General features: G+C 40.5%; 1 protein-coding gene across 1 annotated transcript; it reads left to right on the forward strand.

Annotated features, from left to right (window-relative positions):
- Window positions 1-8,126: 8,126 nt before the first annotated feature.
- LOC124111756 lies at window positions 8,127-23,898 on the forward strand. Its single transcript, XM_046471558.2, has 6 exons — window positions 8,127-8,227; window positions 8,622-8,749; window positions 10,289-10,357; window positions 21,454-21,509; window positions 22,483-22,554; window positions 22,771-23,898. The coding sequence occupies exons 3-6, from the start codon at window positions 10,291-10,293 to the stop codon at window positions 23,629-23,631; spliced, it is 1,056 nt and encodes a 351-aa protein (XP_046327514.2). The 5' UTR covers window positions 8,127-8,227; window positions 8,622-8,749; window positions 10,289-10,290; the 3' UTR covers window positions 23,632-23,898.
- Window positions 23,899-25,502: the final 1,604 nt, after the last annotated feature.

Raw genomic sequence — 25,502 nt, forward strand, 5'->3', positions numbered from 1 at the left:
TGTTTACCAAGAATTGCCCATACATAAGTTTTTATTGATTCATAAACTCTTACAACTCCTGGGTTAGTAAAATTGTTTTCTGTTTTATCATTAAGAAATTCATTCCAAGCATTTCCAGGTGGTTGCTCAAGCTTTTGGACGGTGACAGCAACACCACGCTTAAAGTTCATACGATCATCTCTCCACTCGTTACTTGAGAGAGCAAAGCTCGGAAGAAGCCGACCCCTTTTCAGTAAATTATTGCTGACTTCTGTAACAGAGTGTGTACCAGCGTATGGAATACCTAAACCATGGTTAACTCCACTCAGATGCCAATCTTTACTCATAGAAACCTTAAATTCCTGACAAATACGTTCGAATGCCCACCTATTGTACGGATTATTTGTGCATTCCATGCTCGATCCTGCGGTAATGGGGCACTAATTTCTTTAAGTACACGTCTAATCTGATAACACACGTGAAACGATAAAACAGACTTATTTAGTTCAAATCCTTGGGCATAAAGAGATACACCACGTCCTGTTGTTGCAAACCATATGGCAAAATTTAACTGATTCTGCCAAAATTGCATTGGATTGTGGAACTAATCGTGCCACATTTTATCGCTAGTTGCCGTGACCCTGTATTTATAAAAAATATCAGGGAATTTAACAAAACAATTAGCACCAGAGGCACTTACTAAAATCGACTGATTAGTAATATAAGTTGATTTCATATTTAAGTTATGATATAGTATCATTGTATATTTAATATGTATGTCACATTCTCGGGAATACACACTGTGATGTAACGTATTACCCGCGGTGGATCAAATATAGGTGATGTGAGAGAAAAAAATAGATTATTAATAGGTGAAATAGGTATTGATCACACTGGCATTGTTATACCCGATGGGTATTACAGCGTTTGCTGACTCAATGATGACATTTTTAAGCCTAATGGAATTAGTCTTACACAAAATGAGTCGAGAAGAGAAAGTATTTCTTGCCAAGATCTTAGCAGAAACACTTGGATTTGTAAACTCCGGAGGAATATTGGCAATAATACCACCCAACGATATAGTGCATGGAGTTAAATTACCCGATTTAGTTCCCTATAAAGAGTTGTGCATCCATCTTGATAAAATCAGTACAAAGGATAATATTCAACTAGAAAGTCCTTCAACTCTACTCCAGCTATTCCAGGCAAAGATGAAAAATATAATAGCGGTAGAACGGAATCTTTCTCATCATTACAATATAAAAAATCAAAGCCTGGTAGTATTCCAGATCTCAAAATTTCTGTATTAGATGTAAAACATCAATCTGGATACTTGAGTGTAACACTCCATATATTATAAATAATGGTTGATTCATCAGGCCCTGGAACACTCAGACAATGTAATATAATTGCGCTTTCCAATCTCAGAAACACAGAAGGATTCGGTAAACCCGGTACTGAGGGTAAGTTTTACGCTTTACACTTACAAGAAAACATATACAAGCGGAAAGAAGTTACATTCACAGGTAATCTAGGAGATTTAAGTGATGTTGGCGTTAGAAGACTCAATAAAAACACTTCGTATAATCTTACTCGCAATGATGATAGTAAATGGACTACGATCGAAGCAAAAATCCAGTGGCTACTGAATATCGTCATTACCCCACCGTCTGTGATGACGGGTAAGGCACATAATTTAGCTAAGATAATAAATAGTGGGGTCATACTCGGGGCTTATATCCCATCAAAACGAAAAATTGTGTCAGTCACCCCCCTGCCAGAAAACCCAGGTTATATGTTATTTAGTCGTCCGGCAGTAAAGAACGTTAGTTTAAATTTGGTTACTGAATTCAATGATATTAAAGATAACTTGAGGGCAATACCTGATCTTTCTACGCTTATTATTGAAGTCTTGTTTGGAGATGCACCACAAGATGCCTGCAAAATATTACCAGGTCTATCAATTAAATGGCTAAAGAAACACCAACGTCAACGTTGCAGTATTATTTATATGGGAGCATCACACGTTGCAACCCTTGAGGGGGTCCAAATTATTATAAGTGGCAGCATTTCTCTCACTAAGATATTCATGCCGTATAATATACATTCAATAAGGTTGATGTATACTCTCAAAACATTGAAGCAAGACCAATTAAAGACTATTATATGATATAATAATATACACTTTGGGTTTATATCTAGTGCTCGATGAAAAGATTGATACTGTTGATGGATTCCGATTACATCAAATAAGCGACATAAAACATCGAATAGAGAAGAAGAGGGAGTTGAGACTTGGTTTGTATAAAAAGTATCGCAGAGCCATGAATGCTCTCAACGGAGTTGACACTGCGCTTGTAACAGCTAGCATTGGACTCGGTGTTGGTTTATTATCAACTATTATCGCCGCGCCTATCGTACTTGGCATGGAAACACCATCTGGAGTCTCAGGACTGGCAGGAATAGCGATAAAATTCGTTTCTCGTAGGTTGCAAGAGAAAGCATTAAAACATGATAATATTCGGATACTCGCCGAAGAAAAGTTGAACAGCATTGAGGATCATATTTCAACAGCAATGGCTGATTGTAAGATATCCGAGGAGGAGTTGCATTTAGTGTTGTCAGAACTCACCAAATACAACGCAATGAAGCAGGAGATTCGGTCAAATTCTCATAAAATGAGAAAAAAAAGTTCATAGAACAGGGGAGACAACAAGCGCGTCAAAAATTCTGTGCCAAAACCAAAGAACTGGTTGGAGATTAAAATAGATTGCTTACTATCATTAGATCACATTTAAACGAATTGCTTACGTAAGTATATAATAATTGAGAATTACAAACCAACAAATGAAGAACTCGAAAAAGCTATCGAAACATTTATGCTCAGCGACAAAATTATCAAATGGAGAGAATTACCACAAGGTATATATTATATCAGTGATGTCAAACCAATCAAATACGGTCATCAATTGTTTCTTTCCAATTATCAAGAAGAGTATATAATCAGGTCTCCTAGTAAAATGAACGAAGAACTTAGTAAAAATGTTGAGTATCACTTTGTTAAAAATAATGGTATATGTATTAGTAAAAATGATAGAGAATATTTTCATTACAATTTAGTTTAATGTCATGACGATCGTTGAATCGCATCAGCGTTTACACATAAAAAATTCCCCCTGTAGTGATGGTATAGATATATAAATCTGGTTCCAGTGGAAGTGGTCCAGAATCCCCATTACCTATACTACTATTTTATCAACCGCATAAACATCAGACGCTCTTGTACTGCACCCTGTATAAACGTCAATGACTCTTTGTATGTCAGTCTTATCAATTGTGGAAAAAACAACCATTCATGTGTATATAACCCCATATCTCACCTTCCTGGCGTGTACAAGGGCGGTGGGGTAGCCTAGTGGTTAAAAGCGTTCGCTCCTCACGCCGAAGACCCGAAGGCATGGGTACAATGTGTTAAGCTCATTTCTGGTGTCCCTCGCCGTGATATTGCTGGAATATTGCTAAAAGCGGCGTAAATTCATACTCATTCACTCACTCCTGACATGGACATCACTTGCATGGTGATGTTGTTAGAATCTACACTGAAACGTCGCATCAGATCAGTTGTGATAAGGAAGATGTTTATCGATAAAGAATTGCCGTTGCTCATATTCAATGTGGTTCTAGATACGTTATTTTCTTAACCCGAATAACACTCTAAACGTGACAGTTAGACGTCTGGGACTGCAAACTGGAGCAGAAAAGGGTTAAATCGGGATGTTGTGGAAGCATACGTACATAATGCTTTACTATGGTATGTTTTAAAACAACATTTTAACTTAAACTATATCACGGCGTGTCAGCTTGTTGTTTGAACAAAACCCCAAACACACACACACACACACACACACACACACACACACACACACACACACACACACACACACACACACCACTATACATGCCGAACACTACAGCATCTGTGTAAATTAGTACAGGACATATTATGTCAGTATTAGTGCCAGATCTTTGGCATACACAATCCATTAATGTCTATAGAATAATACATTAGTCAGTAAAAGAATCGTACATAATCCCAACGTAATGTCAATTAACTTGGCTAACTAGTCTTTGCTACCAAACATCGAATGATAATATAACATAAATAATCTACAGAATACTCATAATCATTCGGGAAAGCAAACCAATGTAAACTAAAAGACAAAATACCTCTGTGAACAACTGTTACTATCATACAACCAAGACCACATAGACCATTTGTATTAACTTCCATGTCAGTTAGCTAAATGAGACTGACAGTAAACTTAATTGTTTTAGAAAAGACGGCAGAGAAAAAAAAAATTGAAAAAAAATATGATTGGTATATTAAAGATGACATACATGCCAACAGCTGGGGTTTGATAAAGGTTTGCTTGGGCAACTTAAATGTACAATGCTTTTGGCAGAACATTTAAAACGAGAGTCATCAGAAGATGACAAATCCCCCTGGGATTTCAACTGAAAAAGAACAAATCATCTGATTGTTACTTTAAGTCCAGCTTAATGAGAGAAACTGTCTGTCTGTATACAGGAGTAGTTATTGAAGTATCAAAACAATACCAAGGAAGTGGGATTCGGAACTTTGTATTTGTATGTCAGGTACACATCACTATGAACAGAGTCAAAATCATACTTGTTGCCATGAAAACAGAAAAAATATAAATTCATAACATCCCTAAATAGCAAAAGGCACCAGTTGACAACCTGATTTTTGTGTGTGCAAAGTTACAGGAAAGAGTACCTGTAGTGTTAGAGATATTGTCCGGACAATCACACCACTATGAACAGGTGTCAAATTCAAACTTGAATGTAAACATGAAAAATATAATTTTAAAAACAATTCTAAATAGCAAAAAGCACAACTTCAGCCCTTGATTAATAGACGTACAAAGTTTGGATGAAAAATGTTGAGTGGTTGGTTGAGTAGTTGAGTGGTTTGTTGGTTGAGTGGTTAGTTTGTTGCGTGGGTGGTTGAGTGTAGGTTGGTTATGTGGGTGGTTGGTTGATGGGTGGTTGGTTGAGTGGGTGGTTGGCTGAGTAAGATGTTGAGTGGATGGTCGAGTGGTTTAGAATGTGGTTGAGATGGTGGTTGGTCGAGTGAGTGGATTTAGCAATATTCCAACAATACCATGGCATTGGACACCAGAAATTGGCATATATATTGTGCCTGTGTGGGGAATTGAGCCCGAGCCGTTGGTGTGATGGGCGAATGAATTAACCACTGGCCTACCTCACTATCCTACTGTCAGTATTGATCTTCAAATATTTCTGAATATTGCTTAGTATGGAAGCACTAAATATATAATATCAAGTGTCAAATTTCATCCATATGTCTTCATCTCCAACAATGAATGTCATATGAAATATTGTGTAACATTGCTCTTCTCATATATTTCTCATGCCCTACAATTTTTTCCAATTTTTTTAAATAAACAGATTAACTTTCCATGTCTTCCATAAAAAAAAATCACAATATGGTTACAAATATCAACATAAAGCATCAGAATATTCAAGTCATCAGTGGATGACATGTCACCCTCCTCCCCCGGTGCCAAATTGTTTTCTAAGATGAACACAGGAAGGGAGTCTTAAAGACCAAAAGGAACATCGGGTTTTTTTAAGAATACTTTGAATAGCATTTGCTTGCCCTAAAAATAATATATTAAAACAAAACTCATTTGACGTGATTTTGGTACATAATATACGCTCATAGCAATGACTAAATCCAAGATCTTATACATGAATATAGAAATAGTTATGAAAGTATTAATAACTAGTAAATGTTCTTACTCATAACAACAGATGTCTCCCCAACCCCTTTTTTTTGATACATTAGTTGTCATTATTAATGTGTTTGCAAATCTAAAAAAAACAATAGCATAAAAATACTTGTATAGATTCTGATTAATGCATCAATGAAGCAGCATTAAAGTTGATGCAATGTTGACTCTTTATGGCAGATAAGACTAATGACCTTGAAACAGCAGTTTGTATGGTTGACTGTATTCTGCAAGTAGATGTACCTATAATGAATAATCAATGGTATTATGCTTAATAGAAAGTCTCTTAAGAATTTCAAAAAATGTTTCCATGGAAACACAAGAAATTTAAAAAACATATAAATCCAATATTGTTTTGCAACGTTTCAAAGCATCACAATCGGAAGTCAACTTCAGTGCCATAAACAATAAGGCAAAAATGTTTTTTTCGGAAACTCAACTTGATGCTGGCCACCATTTTAGATAGAAGCGTCATAAAATCAACTGGATTTCAAACAACAACTGGAATGGCTGATTCAGCTTTGACAATGCACCTCCTATCTTACACCCTTGACAAATTCTGAAATATACTGGCTTACTATGAAGCTCACCTGGCCACCGATTGTTTCGACGCGCCTAGGAAGCCGTCCATTTTTGCTGAAATGGGAGAGAGAGAGAGTGAATGTAATTTTTCAGTCTAGACGGGGTTGTGCATGGTCCCAGGGATCAGGAGGGGCCTCAGCACCAGCACTTAAGACTCTTCTGTTACTAAAATTACTGGGGTTGGTTGGAGACCTGTGAACTATTCTCAAAATCACAATATATAAGTTTCAAAATATTATTGCAATGTAATCACTTATGATAGTAATAGTTTGTGAAGTTAGTGTGCACTGATCACCATAGCGTTGAATTATCTTTGCAATCTTCGCAGGCGGATAAACTTTGTTTCATCAGGCGCTCTATTATGGTTGACCCAAAGTGAAATCACAACTTAGATGGACAAATAACACCTTTCAAGTACTTCAAGTTACTTGAGACTCCAAAATAAGGTAGTTCCACTGCACCGATTAATACCAACACATTTGTTTTTCTTTCAGATGAAGATGTCAGATCATGATCAGTGCAGTTTCTGTATTGCTAGAGAAGAAACTATTTTACATTTTTCTGGGAATGCCATGTTGTTGAGACTTTTCAATTGGTCTTACGTCTTAGGTAACAGACAACTACTCACATGTGGTCATATCCATGTGCTCAGCTTCTATTATTTGGAATAAGAGAAAATATCATTATTGCTCATGTATTTCAGTTTTGTTTTTTTTGTCATATTTTTAATTTATAAGTGTAAATTGAATTTGAACAAGAATATCCAAACAGATGTTATAAAAACAGGGCATCATATCATTCGTTGTTTGAAGATACAAGTTGTGTCACTTAAATACCTAGAATTGTATGTGTTATTATTTACTTCAGTTTTGTTATATATTCTCAAGCAGTACTGAATGAATGAAAGTGTTGTGTGGATGTGTGGATGAAAGTGGGAAAAAGGTCAGAATCTCTGTTCATAGGGTTGTTTTTTATCCAGAAAGAGGATTGAACATTCCTGGGTAGTCTTTCAGAATAAATAAGAATAAATTGAGAAAGGAATCCAGCTCAAGTCTTGAATGATTTGGCAAGTCCTTATTGCCTCAGCCCTGGGCCTGATTAAAAACATTGTTCTAGGCGCCATCGTTTTATTCATACATTTATATTTTAAGTATGATAACCTTTTTTCTGGGATAACATGTTAATCTACTCCCTGGAATCTAATCAGGGATTCTGAAATAAATATTTATTGTTGAAAAAATATCTTGCAGTTGACATACTTTTGCCATAGACAGAGAATGCTTAGCTCTGCAAATGGAAAATAGAGAAAGATGTATTGTATAAGTATTGAGCTGCGTAACAAGAGGTTTTTACCGTGTTGGGTATGGATTGCTGTGAACGTTATAGCAAAGACATGGCATAGTTTCGATCAGGGCTACTGTGCATCACTGAATGTTTCGGAGATACGCGAATTACAGTGTTCACCCAATTCGCCTGGACATACAACACAATCTTCAAAGACATATAAACAACATGTTATATACCTGATTTGCAGATTGTGAGTGAAACATTGTATCTTGACCTGTGTTTTATTGTGTTCAGTCTTTACAAATCCAAGGCACCTCAGTAACCCTCACTCCCGTCCTTTGAAGGACATTGTAGCGTTGTCCCCCATGCAAGCAAGATAAATCAATAGTGTCCTCTTACGACTGTGGTGATAGTGACACATCGTACCCCAGGTTGTAATACCCTAGGTTAGCTGTAATCAGAGAATTGTGGTTGATTTATTGCCGCTCTAGAATAAGGGTGTGCCCTATGCAAACAAGACAAATCAATAGTGGCCTATATACGTGAGTAATCGATGTACGATCTGCAAACTAAAGTGATAACCCACTTTGGGATGGATTTGTACCATTTCACAAATTGCTGTATTAATTTCTTTACTTTATTGCAAGTGGAAAAAATGTGTTCTAACGTTTCAGGTTCTTTTTCTCAGAAAGTACACGAACCACCATAACGGCTGCCCAGTTTGTGTATAAATGAATTTGAAGTAATAATTCTGTGTGAAACATTATCAATAGCTTATATTGAAAGTTATGCGTTTTATTGTCAAACGTTAACACTTATCCAGATGCTTTGAATAAATCAAAAAGGAATTTTGATTTAATTCAAAGCATCTGGATAAGTGTTAACGTTCCCATAACCACTTTATGTCAGTGGAGACAAATTACTTCCTTGTCACAGTTACAATCAACAGATTTCCTCGTAACGAAAGAAACATGCGCATGCGCAGTAGACACCGCTAAGCAATCATCGGCGCATGTGTTTATCATACAAGGAGGCTATTCCGTAGAGGTGATTATCATTCAACGGTAAGTTTCCAACTTTCATCATTATCAAAACATGTCAGCAATGGTTTGCAGAATGCATATGCTTTATCAATCCATAATAATACCTTTCAAGTTATGATGTAGATAAAGTTAAAAGAAACCACTAGCTTTCATCGTTGGTAATATTATCAACAGGTTGCCACAAAACCTTCCAGATGCAGTGAAGGCAATTGTTAGCAAAGCGCAATAATTTCATGGCGGAGTACTTTGCAGATTTTCGGTACACAATGCCATACTAAATCACACCAAGACACATTCTCTCATACTTAAACTATTTCAAAATGGGAAATTTAGACAGGACACATTATTAAAATGACAAAGGCTTATTCAGTTTAGGAAATTATTCTATACTAGTGCTTCAAAGACAATATCAGGATGTATATACCTTCATGTAGTTCCACGTAAGTTCTAATCAGCAAATCTTTTTTAATATTAGACTGGATATGTACAAGAACGTTTATGGAAAAATAGTGACTGTCGCTGGTAATAGTATGCTAATTAAGGTCAAACATGAGTAGCCTTTCAAGATGGAAGAGTTGGTGCACACTTTGCATTTATTCCTTTCTGTCCATTGCGCTCACGTACCCTGTACTATTTTGTACATTTCGATTCAAAAGGATGTTCAGGGTGATACATAGAGGCACACGCTATGTACGCCTAGGTCGATGGGATAGCCTAGTGGTTAAAGTGTTTGCTTGTCACTACCCACGTGGGTACAATGTGTGGATCCTATATCCAGTGTCCAGTGACGTGATATTACTGAAATACAGCTACAGCGGCGTAAATACCATATGTTCACTCACCTATGTACCCATTAGAAACTATGAGCACATATATGATAAATGTGACTATAAGGACGTATTTTGAAAGTTAATATTGAAATCGGGGGGGGGGGGGGGGGGGCACGAGTGGCACAGTCGTCTAAGGCGCCGCGATTCACTGTTCAGAGTTGCGTCCCTTTGTCACGCCAGAAACCTATGATTGTGGGTTCGAATCCCGGTTCAACCCGATTATGTTTCCATATTTGTCAGCACCTACCCTAGCTCGTGTGTTTCACTGAAGTGGTAAACGTCCGAGACCTGCATCACTGTGGGCTTTCCTCCGACATTAAGCTGACACATCGTGTTATAGCTGGAATAATGTTAAAAGTGGTGTTAAACCCAACTCACTCACTCACTCAATAATATTGAAATCATTCTCCGTTTGACCTTATTTAGAAAATCAATCGTAAAGTTTTTCAGAATATCCATCATAGGTAAGAGACAACAGGTAAAGGTAATTTAGAATTGAGTACATAACCATCCTAGAATGATACTTGTCCCCAGCAAAGGTTTCCTTGTCTTAAGAAGCATTACATTGCATTGGGTGGTCAGTCCCTCTGTCATTATACCCTTTGGCTTGGACTTTACTGGTTTGACTGGCCCTATATTATGCCGTTAACTGCAGCATCAAAGAACAATCACCCACTCACTTCAGCAAATATCAATATATTACTGAAAATAATTCACATAATTTTTACAGCGATGGCTTCGAGGAAGAGAACTGGTCTGATGCTGGCACTGGTGTTTATCATTGGATATTACATTTACTGTAAGCATTTGTTGATGCTAGTGTAAATCACTAGATATTTCTACCATTGTAAATATTTGTTGGTGCTGACGTTAATCACTGGATTTTTAACGTACTGTATTTGTTGATATTTGTGTCAATCATTGGATTTTACACCTACTGTAAGTATTTGTTGGTACTGGTGTCGATCATTGGAAAGTACCCACTACAAGTTTGTACTGACACTGGTGTTTACCACAGAATATAAGACTTACTTGCAAACTCAGAAACCGTATTATTCATTATTTAGTAATGTACATGTTCTTAAATGAATGGGGGAGGTGGGGTTTCCTTGTGGTTAAAACGTTCGCTCGTCACGCCCAATGCCCAGGTTCGATTCCCCTACATGAGTACAATGTGTGAAGCCCATTTGTGGTGTCCATCACCGTGATATTGCTGGAATATTGCTAAAAGCAGCGTAAAACCATACTCACGCATTCACTCGAAATGAGAAGTACGTTTGTTGATTAAATGTAGAATTCATCAAATATGTGTTGTCTGCCACTAGGAAGATTTGTGTTGAAGCAGGTATATAATAGAATTACAACATTGTGTACATGCGTGTGGAAACATTTGTCAAATTCAGTTTCATACTTCATGAGAAACGGATTTCGTAGTCTGCAATATGCACGAATGACACTTTATTTAGATAATTGATAATATATGTTACAAATAATGCATAAATTATCCTTTGATAAGCTTTTTCTTCCGTGGATGAGGATTCCAGGTCGAGTCGGTGGAAACATTAGATGACTGTTTTTTTAATTGACAGACGCCAGTAATCGTATCCGTAAATACCCCGCTATCCATAATAGCCCCATGACTTATTTGAGCGTGTACAATCAACGGGTGACATTGTGTGAAGACGCTTACTAACCATTGAAGACATAAATATGGAACTGTTAAAATGGTCTCATCACATAATCATTGTTTTGTAGTTATTTTCAAATATTATAGTTATAAATATTATTAATTATTTCGAATATTGCACAGACGGCCAACTGTATTCTTTTTTGGATTAATTACATTCGCAAGTCATGTATCACAAAAAGACACACATTGCAAACTCATCTGACCATCAAGGAACAATTTCTTAATGCAAGTAAATATTTTGTAATTTTCAGGTGTATAATTTTCAATCAAGACAATCGTAACAATGTTCAGATTATTATTTGTCCAAAATGCATACAATAAGACGCACACACAAAAGAAAACTTTTGATGCGTTGAATAAACACGGCGTCAGGAGATTAAATTTACAATAAAAAAATTCCACAAATATGTCATCAACGGTGAGATGTTTAAAACAAAATGAACAGTGTTTTTCCTGTTTAATATCTTAATCACGTTTTTGACTACTATGCTACTACTTTTCAAACACACTGAATTTAATAAAAATGTCCTTCCACTGTAAATGAGGGTAGAAGCCTATTCAGGCAGAAACTAGATGAAGCCGCTAGTCATGAACCGTCACTGTCTCCATCTCATCATATCGGTAAATGTTCAAATTAATGTTATGCATTTCAGGGTTCAAATACAAATATAACTGAAGAAAAATAACTTGTAAACCAAACACATTACCAACTACAGTTTAAAAAGATACAAATGCATGTAATTTATATTCAATTATCCCACAACTTTCTCAGAAATAAATGTCTCCTCTCACTATTTATATACCCTTCAAAAGAAACGTAAAGCCAGATTTGTGTGAGGTAGGAAAATACATGTATACGTCTTTGTTTTGGTTTGATGGGTGGTGGTGGTGGCAGTGGAGGGTAGTCAAAGCAAGGATGAAAAGCGATCTTTCAGGAGAGAATGGTGGCCCTGAAAAGGGCCGTTTGGGGGAAAGAGGATGAAAAAACAGGAACGGGAACCGGAAAACGGGAACAGGAACGAGAAACGGAAACGTCATCCTAGGAAGGCGGCCATGCTACACCATTCGCGTTGCTCTGATTCGCAGGCTCCAGTAGATCTGATTCTCACACAGATAGTGCAAGAAAGTGGCTGCCACGTTCTTGTGTTTCACCACCCCCGTCAGCTTGAGGTAGGGGCAGTGAGGGGACCGCTTGAGGTTTTCCAGCCAAGGATCATCGTGGGTTGCCCATCATCTCACCCGCACGCCGCAATGAAAGCAGAACACTCTATGGGTGCTTTCCGTGTACACAAGCCCGCATGGGCCATGTCTTCAGCGGTCTGGGCCATCTGCATCAGCCACAGCTCAAACGAAGTGACCCTGCTTTCAAAAGATTGACGACATGGCGACATCGGGTTACTGGACGGTGACGGCGGTGGTGTCGGCAGCGACCTATCATCACAACCATTCATACTCCACAGATGAATCTTGGGTCCATAAGTATCCGTCAGCTCACTCACCATGGTTCCTTCACTCGTATTCGCACTGCTGCTCTTCCTCTCTGCCATTCTCACGATGTGATGTTGTTTTTTTTCAAAAGGGACTCCACTCGAGTGGCTTCACTCTATATATAGGAGAGGGACCGGATCAAACATCACTGCACGCTGATTGGTCCAACACGCAGCGTGCTGATTGGTCCATCACATGGTGCGCTGATTGGTCTGTTCCGCAGCCCGGCCTGAGCCCTGGTTTTCCAAACCGACCTGACCCTTGTGTTTCTTTTCCATAGGAAATGGATTTTACCATGGGAGAGAAAGCACAAACCCGGTTCGACCAATCAGAGGCCAGAACAGGGCGAGTGCGCCCTCTGATGGGTCAAAAACCCAAGCGTCTGATGGGTCATATTTCGATCCTGTTTTTTTCCTTGGGTGTGCATGTCGATTCCCTATCCTTAAGACAACACAACACTTATATTTTTCAACTTTTTTTTAATCCCTACTCACATGAACCAACAAAACAAAATCACAGGATGAGAGGGTGTCCTGTGATTTATTTGAACAAGAAACTTTTTTTTCTTTTTTTTTCCAACTAGGTTCTGAACGTATGTATAGTCATAAAACGCTGTGAACAAGGCTCTCCATCCCACTCTGAACAAGGACTTCTTGCAACCAGGGTGTGAACGTATGTACATTCCTAAAACGCAGTGAACAAGTGTCAGGTCAATAAGGGCAGAAAGGTTGGTTCTTTTGATGTCTTGGCACTCAGTCGAAACGCAGGCATCTCATCCACAGGAACGGAGGTAGACACTTTGGTATGAAACTATTCTAATCCTTCTTGATGGTGTCCTTCCAGTCCAACGTATCTAACACTTGATTAAAAGTCCATCCACGCACGCGATAGGTCAGCATGTAGAGACAGTACACCCCACACAACGTGCTGTATTCATGTTGTAAGGGGCGTGTATTCCATCGTTGTTCCATCTAACCCATGCGATTCAAAGTCTCTTTAAACAGGGGTAATGAATACAATCCATAGCTATCCATCATTTCCACGGATCCTGGAGCTGGACGGTAGATGCTCACCCAGTGTGTGCCAGGTTGATCGCTTGAATGTGTGTTGACCATGTAGGCTTTGGGGTAAAAGGGGTCATCCTGTTGCCATCCCTCTCTGGCAAAGTCATCTCTGGCCAGGGTGCCCCGGTAGATGGTATGAAGTGGTTCCTCCTCAGCTAGGATGGCTTCTCAATCGAAGGTGCTAAACCTGAGTGGTTCATCCATGGTAGGAGGTGGAAATAAGTGTGCCATGATCATCTGTCACTGCTCTTTTTTATACCATCATCGCATTCCGGAAACGATCTATTTCCAGAATATTTTCGTATTCTTCATAGCAGATGAGGGTGACTAGGTTCTCGAGAGCTTGTCCAAACTGGATTTCCAAACCCAACTTGCCAGTGTGTCGTGGATTGTTGATGCCTTCATCAGCGCCAAGGTCTGGGGTGAGATCCACCACCCACAAGGTGTAACCTTGAGCAAAGGCCTTGGGAGTCAGCTTGCAGGTCTCATAGGTGCCCCGTTTTTCGGAATAGATTCATGTAGACTTATTTCAAATGGGCGCTGTTGTTGCTGAAGTCGCTTTTCATTTCTGTGCAATGGACTTCCTGACTTCAGTTTCATCATGGTGACATGGTTGTGTCTGAAGTTGTACGGATTCTTCTCTTTGCTTCCTACATAGGCACTATTGTCCACCAGTCCCAGGACCACGCATTTTGGTTATTGACCACCGATGAGCTGATCCCTGTGAAAGTCTCTACTGCCTCTCAGAATGTCATGGATGGTCACTTGCACACGGGAAAGGGGATACTTGGCAGTCACCCCAGCATTCAGACTGGACAAGTGTGTTTTTCGGACAGCAGGATCGATGTTGAGTTGACGGACATAAAATTTGACTTTGGTCAGGGCTAGTTTGTAGATACCATTAGCAGCACACATGAAGAAGAACTCATCTCGACTTCGTAGCAATAACGGTCTTGAAGAAACAGGTCACAGTGTAGACGTCCTGTCAGTTCCACTTCTTTGGTGGGCACGATAAGATCACGTCGCGTTCTGACGCCCCTGTTTCTTGCATCCGCATTTGCATCAGGATTGAAGGCATCCATTTTACCAGCATCGTCGGCAAACCATCCAGGACATTGAAGGTGAGATGTTTTGGCTCCTGTACCATAACTCAGAAGGGTTTCCAAATAGGCTCTGTAAGGGTAGGTGCGCATGGATGGTGTGATCTCCAACTGATTGTGTCCCACGTGCAGCCGCACTATGCGAAATAGGGAATGCATTGTTGACTGTCGATACGCGGTTATCTGCCACTGTGGTATCTGTGCCATCTTCTTTCATCACACGTAGATATACTCTCAGGTAGCACTGTTTCAAATCAATGTAAGTATTTTGGGATTGGAAATGTTAAACTGGAGTGGTCCTGCCACAGAGGGTGGCGCTAAGGTACTATCACGAATCCACTTACCCTCTTGCACTGAGGTGGACACCGGGGGTACGGTAAAGAGATCCAACTGGGCCTTAGAACATTCGCAAGCATCTCGGCGCATCATGATGATAGATGGATGGATGATTGGATGGATGTTCCTCCCTTGCTCTGCCTTGAAGGACGTCTGGTCAGGTTGAAAGTCTGATGAGGACTGACCTTTAAACCATTCTTCTTTTCCTTTTATGCTTTTTCTGGAGAGGGGCGATAACGGCTTTACGTCTTTTAGGGGGTCTCGGCTCCTCACGTTCCTCCAAGACATCCATCAGGGCTGCTGTACCACGATGTTTCAGACTCTCTGACCATTTGCGTTTGCCAGCAACCACATCACTCACCAACCCGGGTAGGATCTTTTTACACATCTTGAGCACAGATGTTCCACTAGATTTAAGGAAAGGCAATGCCATCTTCAAGATACCTCAGAGGCCACTGCCACATTGATGATACCATCCTTTGTATACTTTGATGCCACTCCCACGCTGAACGAACTGTCCTCGATCAATCTGGTGTGCCACACGTGTCCCAACATGTTGCTTCTGTGTTAGCGGCGGTGTCTGAAGTTAAGTGTCACAATGGCTTTCCCCATTTGAAATGGCACGGGTCGCCCCATGTCGTCCATGATATAGAGTTTAATACCATCAAAGGAACCATGCAGCAGTCCGAGGTAGCGAATGTTTTTTGGGCTTTTAATCACCACACTGACTTGCATCATCTTCTTTGACACGGGCATGTGGATCCGAAATGGCAGTATCAAATACTGACAGGCGATTTGCTTTTGTATCACCTATGATTTCCACATAGCCACCCACCAAGGGAGTAGCCCCCTTTTGCCACTGGGCCATGGCACTCAAGGGAACAGACGTCTCTGTGTAGGTTTTATACTGCTCCTCACCGAGGAGCGGTAGTTGAACAAATCCGAGCATTCTTGAGAGTAGACTTGGCATGATCACTTCCGTGCCATAGAGTGATTCGCCCAAATGGAGTACTACTTCTTCAGGGGCTTGGAATCGCACCTTTCCATCTCCTCTACCCACGGATGCAGAGAAGTTTCTCCATGATCACCATGGTGTTGTTCACCATGATCAACTTTGATCTGATACACGGGAGGTGTTCTCCCTGTGACCAGATGGTCCACTGTAAACATTCCATGGTCCAGTTGGGGAGATAGCCTTTCTCAAAGGTGCCTTTGGTTTTGTTCAGACGTACACGGGTACCCCGCAGTAAAAAAGAGGGGGATCTTGTCTTGGGGGACGACAGTCTTTGGGGTGTTGTTTTCCATTTGCGCTGCTGCTGTTGTCATTGTTGTTGTTCCTCCATGTAGTCTAACACCTAAATTTCTGACAGGCGATCTCCTGGGAGGACGTCCTCAGGTCGCTGACCAATGGTCCGGTTGTATGACTTGACCAACTGGGGTAAGACTTTCAAATAGTGTTGGGTCCCATGCTGAGTAAAGCATCACCACATTGAAACCATTCGTTGAAACCGTTTCACCATGGATGCTTTCGTGTCAGGATTTTGACTGGAGTATAAATGAATGCTGTGCTTCATCATGAGAGCCTCAAAAGGGCGGTTGACAAATTCTCTGCCTTTGTCTGTTTGCAATTGAGCAGGTAGTCGTCCTTTGGCTTGTTGCATCAGCAAGGTTTGAAAACCTTCGGTCAAAGCAGAACTGTTCTTGGCCTTCAGGGGATGCACCCATGCCATCTTTGAAAACACATTGATCATGCACAGCAGATATTTGAATCCTTGGTTTGAATCTTCTTGAAAGGCAATCATGTCACTCAAGTCTGCTTGCCACAATTCATTGACGGCTCCCACACGATAGCGGGCTCTTGGAAAGGAGCATCTGGCTGGTTTGTGCAAGGTGTAGGTATTTTGGGTTTGCAACCAACGCTTGATTTGAATTTGCGATGGAATGGTTTTCTTCTTGCTTTTACTGGTTCTTGCATCTTGAGCGTGGATTCGTGCTGCTTTCCAAAAAGGTCGCCAGCCGCCAAAACTTGCAGGATGTTCAGGATGAAATAAGGTTTTTTCCAATCAGGCCATCCAAAGGGGAGTAAGAAGTCCTTTGTGTTGTGTCTTCCCAGTGGCAAGAAGACTTCGTCGCGTCTTGGCCTGTCGCATCATTTTCTCTCATCAGACTGATGCCTCTCGGTACATGGTTGGTCTTTTAATAGAGAGTCTTCTTCTTCTTCTGACCACTTCGTCGATCACCTGTTGAGGATGAGGGGCAGGTCTACCTGGGGTGTCCATTGTTGATGGCGGCGGTGGTGGTGTTGCTGGTGCTGTTGGTGCTGGTGGTTTGGTGCTGGTGGTGCTGGTTGTGGTGGTGCTTGTGGTGGTGGTGCTTGTGGTGGCGGTAGTGGTGGTGGAGGTGCGGTGCTGTTGGCACTGCAACTCTAGCATGCGTTGCAACAGTTGGTTGTATTCTTGTTCCCGCAGGTGAAAAGGCTGCTGTGACCTCTGCATCAACGTGTCATCTCTTCCAAATTTTGGAGATGTTTCTTTTCAAAGAGAGGGGTGTGATAGGTCTGTCGTTGCCGTTGTTTTGTGGCCTGTAGACTTTGCCATGGTCTTCAGGTACCAACACCATCTTGCGTGCCAACTTCATGGTGACACACCAAACACTGATCCCGACCTTCCTTGTGTCACCCCTTTATGACCTTCCTCCAAAAAAAAGAGGCTAGGGCAGAACCAATAAGTGGAATGAGTCCTCCTAATAATCATCCTTCACGTTGAAGAAGTTTTCGTTTCTTGCTCAGAGGGACTTGTTTTTTCATGAGCTTATTCAAGACTTTGCCGTGCTGTTGCAAGTGTTGACGTTGAGTCATGGTCATGGGAATATTGAACCCTGACTACTTGGACTGCTTTCCCCTAGAACTACTGTCTTTATTTGACATGGTGATCGAGGACTTCTATCAACAGATGTCAGGCCAGAAGGGGGATCATATTGGTCTAGGTATCCAACACCCCGCTTTGAACACCCCCATACAGATTCCATTTCATCGCTTTGAAGATCTCCATGGGCAAGATATCTTGCATGCCGTGGAAAAAGTCCAACAGTCCAACCAAGACCTTGCCATCGATGCCACCATGGTTGAGACCTTAGTACACATAGCAGATCCCAATGGTCTTGCAGGGACCCCACTGTACCAACCTACCTCCCCCACTAAACCCTCGCGACGCCTTCTATGGAGGACGAACCAAGCCACCCGATTATGCTACGAGGACTAAGTAGGTGAAACCATCAAGTATATCGATATCTGTTCGCTTTATCCCTACATTTGCAAGACCGGAGAGTTTCCCGTGGGACCCCCGACCATTCTCCATCAACCCCCTGTGGAGAAGTTGTTTGATCTGAAAGGTCTTATCCAAAGTCGTGTCCTACCCTCGAGACACCGCTACTGCCCTACAGATCGGGTGGAAAACTGCTCATTCCTTTGTGCCACACCTGTGCAGATACCCGGTCAGAGACGCCCTGCGAACACACGGATAAAGAGAGGGCTTTGGTGGGCACATACGCCACCGTAGAACTCCATGACAACAGACAACATCTCAACTCAGCCTCTACCCTAGGTTTGGCACCCTATTGGAGTTGAAATCAATCAAGACACAAAGAGTCAGTTCAATCAATCACTGTTTAATGATGAACAATAACAAACTTCAACTTAGATACAAGGGGAACAATGCAAACAATGCAAACAATGCAAACAATGCGATACAATGCGATACAATGCCAAAAAAGCGGACGACAACCCTCGTCACAGTCATCACACAGGTTCATGGCTTCATGGATGGAAGTGAGCAGGGCATGGTACTCTCTCCGAACACGTCTGTCTTCCAGATAAAACGCCAACAGCCAACACAGCCTTAGGAACATCATGAAAAAAAATGATCTAGTCTCTGTACCCAAAAGGGAGCGTGTCTACAGGCAGGCCTGTGGTTTTGTCGTAGACGATGCGTCGCTTGTCGTAAATGGTGTGGTAGTCTTTTGGGGTGGTTGGGTCACAAGATCGTTTCCATGCTGAGGTCCTTTACGAATGATCTGATGGGGGTAATGCATCTCGATTTTCTTCGCCTCCTCTCCAGGCCGTTGTCCCATAATCAGTCCTTTCATGGTGTCAAAGTTAAGGTGTTGTTGGCTTCTGTAATAAAAGGTGAACCCTAGCACTTTGCAGACCGTGCTGCGCGTTCAATCGGGTCTTGACTTCATTAACTCTTAGGCATAGTTTTTGGGACCTCCTGACACAGACGTCTTGATGGTGTTTCCGGTCAGTTCGTCTGTAAAATCACCCAACGAATTGCCCAGCTTTGGATTCCTTTCATTGGGTCGATGAATGTAAATGACGCTGTCCATGTCGAAGTACAAGGCCCTGCGACCCAACAGGCTGAGGGCCTCGTACAGCTTGAGACGTGCTTTTGCAGTGACCCAAGCAGCCACGACAGGATTGAAATGAGGATGAGTTGTTTGGAATTCTTCATTGCGGGTTTAGGTCACCATATGTTCGTTGATGACGGTGATATCGTCGATGGGATTTCGTTCATCTCTCAACAGGGCAAAGTACTGGGCAGGTTCGTTCATATAGACAGACCGACTACAGTCTAAGCGCTGTCCGAACTTGCCCCAGAGCGAATTAAGAAAGAGCTTGGAATGAGCGCGGAGTCCTGGGTTCTTCTTGATGTTGTCCTTGTCCAACCGGATGCTTTCTTTCTGATAGATCTCCTCGATGTAAGCATCGTGATCGGTACATCCCTCGGCGACCTAAAACGTTGTTTCTTTGCACTTCTGTAAATCTTGGCATGTTTTTGGACTGTGACGGTTTGGTTGACGCAGATGCCTGGCAATAATACCGTGTGCGTACGTGCGTGCGTGCGTGTTTGTTTGTTTGTGAAGGTGAAGATTATAACAAAGGTCCATTGTCAATTCGGGAGGATTTAGAGGGCCGGTGGACCTGACCGTCCACATTAACACTAAAGGATAAGACGAAGAATGTTGACGTTTTCAGAAAAAAACATGGCCATACAAATCAACTTACTATATAGTTATCAGCGTGTTATGTATATTGCACAGTATATTGTGGAGCGACTTTAAATAGAGGGCACGAGTGGCCTTGTCGTCTAAGGCGTCCATTGGGCACGTCAGAAACCTATGATTGTGGGTTCGAATCTCGGTTCGCGACGGTTGTGTTTCTGAGTTCATCAGCACCATAATCATGCTCTTGGATTTCACTAAAGCAGTAAAAGCCTTAGACCTTCCTCACAGTGTTTCTCAAACATCAAGCTGACAAGCCGTGATAAAACAGTATGAATACTGTTCCAAGCGGCGTTAAACGCAACTCATTCACTAACTCACCAACGCTAGAGATGTAGTTCCTTTTTATTGTCATTTAACTGTAAATAAAAGTGACAAAGTCCTTTCCATATTCATAAGAAATATCTGCCAAAAACAGAGTCGAGAGTATGATTCTGGCTACATCATGCACATATGTGTGTGGTTCACTTTCAAATAATGATGACAGCAGGTCACAATACAACGTTTTGAAAATGTTACTGAGGCCTTGAATCAAACAACTTGGTAGAAAGAGCATGCTTGGTGGTAATTCAGATTTTGTGAAATGTAGACACCAAAGGCTGGAGCTGCTAGAATAATGCTCGACATAAAGTGAAAATTGCCTATTACAAAGCTGAAGTCATCCCTTTTGTCAATCACCTGTTAAGTTTATTTTATTGTATGGTAAACTTGCCTGACCCCCAAACTGTCACTAAAACCACCCAATCACCACAACTCAACCCAAACTAAAGCAAATGTTAGAACTGCTCACTATAACAACGACATTCTGAGGCATTGCGAGGATATCTTCTCATGTCGACGAGATTATGTATGTAACTACGATAAGGAAATTATCTGTTACTTTATGTGAGACAGTGTACAGTGTAAATATCCTGGCGTGTCTCGTCATTATCAATCAACATGCGTTTTGTATGCTCCATTCTCTTGTATTTTGATAATGTATGGCGGTCCATTTGTTGCCAAATGCCACTTTTAGTACCAACCACACTATCCATAGAATCCTTAACCCTACAGAAATTTAAGAATTCTAACTGCCATAATTTACTGATTATTGTTATACCTACAATGTATTTGTGCAGCTGTTTAGTTCAGTTTAGTTCCTACAGTTAATGTGTTGTAGATCACGCTTCTTCAGCGACAGCTTGGTTAAATCAATCGGAGTCCCTGAGCTCAATAGTAAGTGCAAAGTACAAAAAACACATTATGATTATTGGTTTTGTGTGTATTATCACACAAAAGTTAAAATGACTATCAAGTTGTGCGTGTGCGTGTGCGTGTGCGTGTGCGTGTGCGTGCGTGCGTGCGTGCATTGCTGTTAAATGTACAGGTAACCTAGCTCTACATTGAAAACACAGTATGTTTTTCTCCTGATTCAACAACGATCAAGATGATCACATGTTTCAGACATTTCAATATAATAATGTATTCCAATGCACAATGAATCTGGACAGAGGTTTCAAAGTTTATATTTTTAAGTGATAATGTGTTACGTGATTTACACATATTTGGACAATTCTATAGTACAATTCTTTGGGATATAAAGAAGTCGTTGTTGGAGTAGATAGACAGTGAAACAGCATATGAATTGCATAATGTACATACACGGTCTTCTTTCAGTAGCTCTCGCCATCGTCCGGTTTAATGGACAAATTATGAAATGATTTGCGAAATTTTGAAATCGATAGATTTATATTGTTTGGAGGTAATTTTTAAATATAAGTGCAAAGTACAAAAACACATCATGATTATTGGTCTTGTGTTTATTATCAAATCAAAGTTAAAATGACTATCAAGGTATGTGTGTGTGTGTGCGTGCGTGCGTGCATTGCATGCATAGTAGATGGATGGGTGTATGAGTGTTGATAGATGGATGGATGTTATGTTCGTTTGTACTCTATTGTCAGAATGTATATTATTAATATGAATGTCAGTGGGTATTATCTAACTCTCTCCTGTTTGAACACATCAGTTTATTATGAGCAAATCCATGCCATAAAGGACTTGAGACTGGTTGAGTTCATACAACTATGCCTCTAGGCATTCATTGTCCGTAATTGGATTTTACCACTTACAACTGTGTTTTTCATTCAGTTGTACCGCGTATATTGTAGGAACAATCTAACATTGTTTTATAATGTTTTATATCAAGGCTTTGTCAAGAACACAAATTCTCCCATCAGGGATGCAAGTGACCTTCAACATAGACAACGACACCAACAAAGTGAGTAGGTACACTCATGTGTTACCATGTCTTCAGATAGTACTTATTTCTATATTTATAATTCCCATTTGATTACTATGGTTTCCTAACAATATATTTCTTGAAGTTTAAACTATTCATATATGTTCAGATACAGTCAACTCACAAGTGTTCATGAAAACCTTTCTGTTAATTGAGTATTTTCCTCAAAGTCTATACCGAGTAACTTTCTTTCAGATTCTGTCACAGAGCATTGACGACCCATCCCTTCTGAAACCTGAAATCACAGTCGTTACAGCGTATTTTAACATTGGCTCATTCGCCAAGGGAAGCACATCCAACATGTACACACCAAGCCGTTATATGCACTGGATGAAGGTGTTTGGCAGAATCAGGAACAACCTTGTCGCATATACCGATTCTAGAGATACCTTTAATTTACTGAATAACCTCAGACGTAAGTTCCCTAGCAACATGACAAAGGTATTCCTTATAGACAGGGCCAATCTGTGGTCGTTCTCTTTGGCTGGGGAAATTCGAAGTATTTACACTCAGCCTAACTATCCACATCATCATCCGAACACAGTTAACGAGAACTACTCATGTGCGATGCATGCAAAGTTTGAGTTAGTTAACAAAGTCTTAATGGAGGAATTGTTTCCTACCAAATATTTCTGTTGGTTGGATATTGGACTCTTTCGTGATCTTGCTAATGATAACTCAGTGTTCAAGCTTCAAATACCACACGAATGGGACAAAAGTAGAGTCGCTTATAGCCGTGTGTATGGTTTTAACGATAAAGCTACAATAGAAAGCGTAATCAAAGGGAACAGTGTATGGGTGGGCGGGGCCATGTTTCTGGGAACTCCTGAAGTGTTGAACAAGTATACCGAAGACTACATGAATACAGTCAAGATGTTGTTAAAACAACGTTTAATGAACACAGATCAGCAGGTGATATACTCAATGTATCTCCCGTCGTCCAAAGTCAAGCCTCGGGTTCAAATCCAGTTATTTTCTGGAAAGAAAAGCCCGTATAATCCATGGTTTTATCTTGGTTACCTGTGCAGAGAGACATCGCATAAGGCCCCGAAATGATGCCATCAGGTCTATTTCCTAAATAATTAAGTCAAAATCCAATTGATTTTTAAGCACTTTCAGTTCATCCTAATCCTAAAGGTTACAAAACGTTAAAGCAAAAATCTGAGAAAAGAATACGCCATACTATGCATTGTATATTTTAAATATTGTTGATTGTTGTCTTTTTAGCTGTTAAAGATAAATGTCATGATTCAAATGAAAACCAAATAAGTCATCTGTTGATGTAGTTTTTAAAAACCTTTCTGCTACTTTTTACTTAATTAAATAAAGCATAAAACATGTGTCTTTAGTGTTTCTCTTTGTTTGTAAACAGCAGAATCTCTGCACTTGTAGAGGACATAGGTAATCAGACCCATAATTAAATAATGGTTTGTAACTGATATAACGAATGATATAATAGATCTACGCAATAGTTGGTTGGTTGGTTGTTTAACGCCGCACTCAGCAATATTCCAGCTATATGACGGTGGTCTGTAAATAATCGAGTCTGAACCAGACAATCCAGTGAGTAATATCATGTGCATCGACCCACGCAATTGGGATCGATGACATGCATCATTCCAGTCAGAGAGCCTGATCACCCGTTCTATTTAGTCGACCCTTGTGGCAAGCATAGTCGTCTGTAATGTCAAGCATGGAGCACATCATGAACGTGCTCGTCCAATTAAAATTTGTTCAAGTCCCTCAAACACAACTTAGTTCAATGTCTATATTAGTTGTGCAGTTTCTGAATACCCGGATTAAATCGAGAAATTTTGCAGCTTCACACATGACCATTATGACAATGTCTCTGTCTCACCCATGGCTTTCTCAACAATGTCACAGCTTAACAATTGTCCTTAACGACAGTGTTTCAGTTTTTTGCTTATCGAAAATCTTTCAGTTTTACACGTATCCTTAACTACAATGTCTCAGTCAGGAACATGACCTTTGTCTCAGTTGCACACATGGCCATTGTCTCACTCTCACACAAGGCCTTAACGATAATGTCTCAGTCTATCACATGACCTTTGTCGCACTCTAACACATGGCCCTAAAGAAAATGTCTTAGTCAGGCATTTGACCTTTGTCTCACTCTCACACTTGGCCTTAAAGAAAATGTCTCAGCCTGGCACATGACCTTTGTCTAACTCTCAAACATGGCCAATATCGCAGCTTCACACATGTCCCTGAACTACAATGTCACAGTTTCATATATGTCCTTAACGACAATATCACAGCTCCACACATGTCCTTGATGACAATATCACAGTTTCACACATGTCCTTAACGACAATATCACAGTTTCACACATGTCCTTAACGACAAAATCACAGCTTCACACATGTCCTTAACGACAATATCACAGCTCCACACATGTCCTTAACGACAATATCACAGCTCCACACATGTCCTTAACGACAATATCACAGCTCCACACATGTCCTAAACGACAATATCACAGTTTCACACATGTCCTTAACGACAATATCACAGCACCACACATGTCCTTAACGACAATAATTCAGCTTCACACATGTCTCTGAACAACAAATGTTACAGTTTCACACATGTCCTTAACGACAAAATCACAGCTTCACACATGTCCCTGAACTACAATGTCACAGCTCCACACATGTCCTTAATGACAATATCGCAGCTTCACACATGTCCATGAACTACAATATCACAGTTTTACATATGTCCTTAACGACAATATCACAGCTCCACACATGTCCTCAACGGCAATGTCACAGTTTCACACATGTCCCTGAACTACAATGTCACAGATCCACACGTGTTTTTAACTAGAATGTCACATCCAAAGCATATCCTAAACAACAATGTCACAGCTTCACAATGTCCTTAACGGCAATGTGACAGCGTTT

The sequence above is a fragment of the Haliotis rufescens genome, unplaced genomic scaffold, assembly GCF_023055435.1.
Source record: "Haliotis rufescens isolate VD_foot unplaced genomic scaffold, xgHalRufe1.0.p SCAF_2, whole genome shotgun sequence".
Classification (NCBI taxonomy): Eukaryota; Metazoa; Mollusca; class Gastropoda; order Lepetellida; family Haliotidae; genus Haliotis; species Haliotis rufescens.